This window comes from Eleginops maclovinus, chromosome 8, assembly GCF_036324505.1.
Source record: "Eleginops maclovinus isolate JMC-PN-2008 ecotype Puerto Natales chromosome 8, JC_Emac_rtc_rv5, whole genome shotgun sequence".
NCBI classification, from domain to species: Eukaryota; Metazoa; Chordata; class Actinopteri; order Perciformes; family Eleginopidae; genus Eleginops; species Eleginops maclovinus.
The window spans coordinates 21,525,570-21,529,851 of NC_086356.1; the positions used below are offsets into that span (position 1 = coordinate 21,525,570).

The 4,282-nt window shown below is 43.8% G+C and overlaps 1 protein-coding gene across 1 annotated transcript; it reads right to left on the reverse strand.

Annotated features, from left to right (window-relative positions):
- Positions 1-871: 871 nt before the first annotated feature.
- LOC134868117 (general transcription factor II-I repeat domain-containing protein 2B-like) lies at positions 872-3,405 on the reverse strand. Its single transcript, XM_063889012.1, has 2 exons — positions 1,924-3,405; positions 872-1,604 (listed from the first exon to the last, which is right to left on the reverse strand). Exons 1-2 carry the CDS (start codon positions 3,197-3,199, stop codon positions 1,090-1,092), a joined length of 1,791 nt encoding a protein of 596 aa, XP_063745082.1. The 5' UTR covers positions 3,200-3,405; the 3' UTR covers positions 872-1,089.
- Between the last annotated feature and the right edge of the window lie 877 nt (positions 3,406-4,282).

Below are 4,282 nucleotides of genomic sequence, written 5' to 3' on the forward strand. Positions count from 1 at the left end.
CCTCACACTGCCTGTAACCAACTGCGAAGGTGAGCGATCATTCTCTCTCCTGGGTCGGATAAAAAATGAATTAAGGACAAAGGTGAAACAAGAACGCCTCTCCTGGCTTTCTCTGATGGCCACCGAGAGTGAGCCGACCAAGTCTTTCGACTTTAATGACATTGACAATGAATTCGTGCAGCGCAAAGTCCGGAAGAGATGCGTTTAATGATAGCCTATTTAATAATTTTTTGCCTGCTTCACACAAACATATAGCCTACGTTTCAGATCATAACTTCTGTCTGAGTGATTTGTTCAAAAGTGATGTTTCATGAATTAAAATGTATTTTTAGCGCAACCTTTGTACCGCTGCTGATTTGTGCGTGGGGGGGCCTTGTCTCGTTGTCTGGGCCCACGGACTCATAATCCGTCCCTGCCCCGAAGGCTAGAGGCTGATTAAGCTCTGGGGCCGCCACGCCGCCACTCTAGTCAATGCGTGTGAATCTGTGGAAAGTCAACTGTGCCATTATTCGCCCGTTAATTTCGCCCGTTTTTTCTAAAAACGCCCGTATATACGCGACTATTGAAAACGCGGGAATATACGCACGTTTTTTTTATATGATAATGAGCCTCTCCTTCTGCTTTACATAGCCACTAAATTCAAAGTTTCTGTAACCAATCAGTGAAGAGTAAAGCCAGACCAAAGCAATGTGTAGAGCAGGGGTGCCCAAATACTTCCCGATGGAGGGCCAAAATTGAACGTGAGGGGAGGGCCGAGGGCCAAAATGATCATTTTGCAGTACATTAAGTGTACGGTAAATATATGAGTGCAGTACATTACGTGTGTAAGTTAAGCATACGTGTGCAAAATAAACACTATATCACAAAGTCATTTTGAAAAATGAATTGCACTGTTTATTGTGCTTCACATTTAGGTCAATAACATTTCATAACATCGATCTGGCTTCTTTAAATTAAAAAAATAACTGAAGCACTATGAAATATTTGTGGACAGGTGTGGAACATTACCAGTCCTTGGGCCTACCATACTCCCAGGTGACACAATGGGGGCCTAGGGCAGGCCTACATATTCTGCCTGTAGTAGTCCAATCAGTGGGAAACATGAAGCCTGTTCTTGGTTTTTAAAAGCCTCTCAATATCAGGTTCAAGCTGACTAACTGACAAAGTGAGAATGTCATGTAGGTGAGAGTCAGATAAAGCATTCCTCAGTTTGGACTTGTTAAGATTCATAAGGCTGAAAGCCTGCTCACAGACATAAGTACTTCCAAAGAGGGATAACATAACCTGGGCATGTTTGCGTATCTTGCCATATCTGTGTGCGGGAATAGACCTGTAAAAATCTTGTAAGGAAAGCTCTCTGAACCTGCTATGGAGGTCTGAATCAGACTGAAGTTCCAAAAGTTCCATTTGAAGCTCCTCACTGACTGCATCCACATTCACAGAAAAAGGTTGAGCAAACAGCTCAAATGCTGTTGTATTTCCACGAAAATCTTCAAAGCGATGGTCGAACTCCACCTCAAGATTGTTGAGAATGTTGAGGTATTTTGGTGTGTCTTCCTCCATCAACCCAACTTCTCTGAGGCTGGGGAAATGTGCCAAATTTCCTGAAAATACAGACACAAAGACAAAAGCAGCAATGTAAGATGCAAGGTTGTTCATGAAATGAAATGAAATACCAATCATCAATCAAATGGTGGGCAGGGGATATATTTTGTTTTGTTTATGGCTGCAGTAGACTATGAAAAGCAATACAACTACTGTTTTGGATTTAATGCCTGGTTTAGTGGTTTTAAAAAGAACATCTATTTTCCACCAACACAAAGTATACATGCATCACAAACAATATATCTATGATAGCATGGTTGTGACAACAAGCGTAATACATTGTTTTATGTTCAATAAAATATTAAAGTTAGATCTCACCTTTTGAGAGATGTCTGCTAAGCAGCTGGAACTTTTGCTTGAAGGCTTTGACATGGTCATACATCTGCGTGATCATCTGGTCTCTCCCTTGGAGCTGAAGATTGAGGATATTCAGCAGCTCTGTGATGTCCACAAGAAAAGCCAGGTCTGCAAGCCAGTGACTGTCCGTGGGCACTTGGATGTTGTTCGTCTTCATGGCTTGAAACTCTCTTATTTCCTCGCGCAGATCAAAGAAACCCCGCAAAACTTTCCCACGGCTCAACCACCGCACCTCCTGATGGTACAATACATCACCATACTGGGCATCCATCTCATCAAGCAGAGCTTTGAATTGACGGTGTGAGAGGGCCTTTGAGCGAATATTGTTGACAATGGCGACGACATCCTGCATGACGTTTTTCAAGCCCATGTTTTTAGCGCACAGTTGCTCCTGATGCAAAATACAATGGTACTTTAAAATCGAGCCACCAAACTCGGAGACCTTGTCCGACACAAGTGCAGTTAGCCCTGCTCGCTTACCGACCATGGCGGGGGCTCCATCAGTCATGATGCCAGATAGGGTTTCCCAGTTCAAACCGTTCTTGTCCAGAACTCGCTCCACTGCCATAAAAATATCCACACCTTTTGTTGTCCCTTTCAATGTTTCAAGGCCCGCTAGTTCTTGACACACTTCAAAGTCCTCATTGACGCCTCGCAAAAACACCAGCAACTGTGCTGAGTCGGACATGTCGGTGCTTTCATCGCACGCAATGGAGAAGGCAGAAAAGTGACTTGCTCTTTGGGCTATCTGACCTCGAACGTCTTCGGCCATGTCCTCAACGCGGCGGGTGACAGTGTTCCGTGACAGGCTAATTTGAGAAAATACACGCATCTGATTTGGACACACATCTTGGGCAGCAATTGTCAAACACTCCTTGACGAAATCACCCGCTGCAAAAGCTCTCCCACTTCTCACGATTGCATTGCTAATGCGATAACTAGCCCGAGTGGCATTTTCTTGTGCAGTCGACGGCTGAAGTAGAGTTCGCTGCTGGGTGGTTAGCTTTGTTAGCAAGTCTGCTAACTTGACCTTGCAATGTTCTCCAGTGTACTTTGCGAACTCAGCCGCATGCTTAGTTAGATAGTGACGGCGAATGTTGTATTCCTTTGAAACAGCGACCCTCTGCTTACATACCAGACACACTGCATTGGAATCTACCTCGGTAAAAAAATAGTCCTGTTCCCAAGTTTTTTTAAATTTTCGTTTGTCTGTGTGCCACAGCCTACTACGCTCCATCCTTGAATCCTCTCACTCACTGGTCTTGGGCGTTATCGGGTAGCTAGGAGCTGACTGGAGCTCAACAGCGCCATCCTATGGCATTATTTGGTAGTGCGCCAATAAATAATTTTCAACGAGAACTTCCGATCGTTTATGGTGGGACAGTGCGGGAAGGCACGGGCCAAATTTAATCGGTCGCGGGCCAAGTTTGGCCCGCGGGCCCCAATTTGGGCAGCCATGGTGTAGAGGAAAAGTTCCTGACATTGTGAGGCCGTGCTGTGAACATTATTCCAGATTGAGAGGACTCAGTATTAATTTGCCTTTGAAAATAAGCATAAAGAAAAATCAATATAACAATATTTCCCTGCTTTCATTGTCTTTTGAAATAAAATCGCTTTATCCTTTTTTTTTATAACTATAATCTAAACTGCTATTGAGCCATAACCATCTTGCGGAGCAGTGGTTAACTCGCCACTCGGGAAGACCCTGGTTTAAATCTGCGTGAGATCTTGTTTTATCTCAGGATCACTTACAGTCTTTGTATGTAATGCAAATTATTGCAAGGTCTGCTTTACCTTAATTGCACCCGCTGCTTAGCAACAGTTGTCTGTTCTACGGAGTTTTGAGGTGCTACCCTGTCTTCTGCATTCATGTTTCACGGCAACAAAATGGGAAGATACGGCTCGAGGAGATGACACAGATAAGGAAATATATATTATGATGTGGCATAATGTGATTGATGATGTGATTTGAATGAAAAAAAGGCGACACATCGGCGTCTGCAGTTACAGTACCGCGGACTGTACGCAATGCTCTGGGTTACTTTGCTCCGGTTAATTATGTTATGGCTGATATTGAAGTAAGCTTGCTTGCTGCAAATGTAATAATGTGATATCCTATAAATGTTCACGTTCACACAGTCTGGGGTTTTCCTGGCCGTCTTTCCTGCATACGGCAGTTTAAACTGTATTTCCTTTATCCTGTTATATGATTTGTTAGCTTTAAACTCTCCACACGGCGCTCTGATTCGTCAGCAGGCTGTGAGCTCCGAATTGTGTTGGAACCGGAAGTTAAACAAATGTGCAGGGCAGCTTCAGGTAA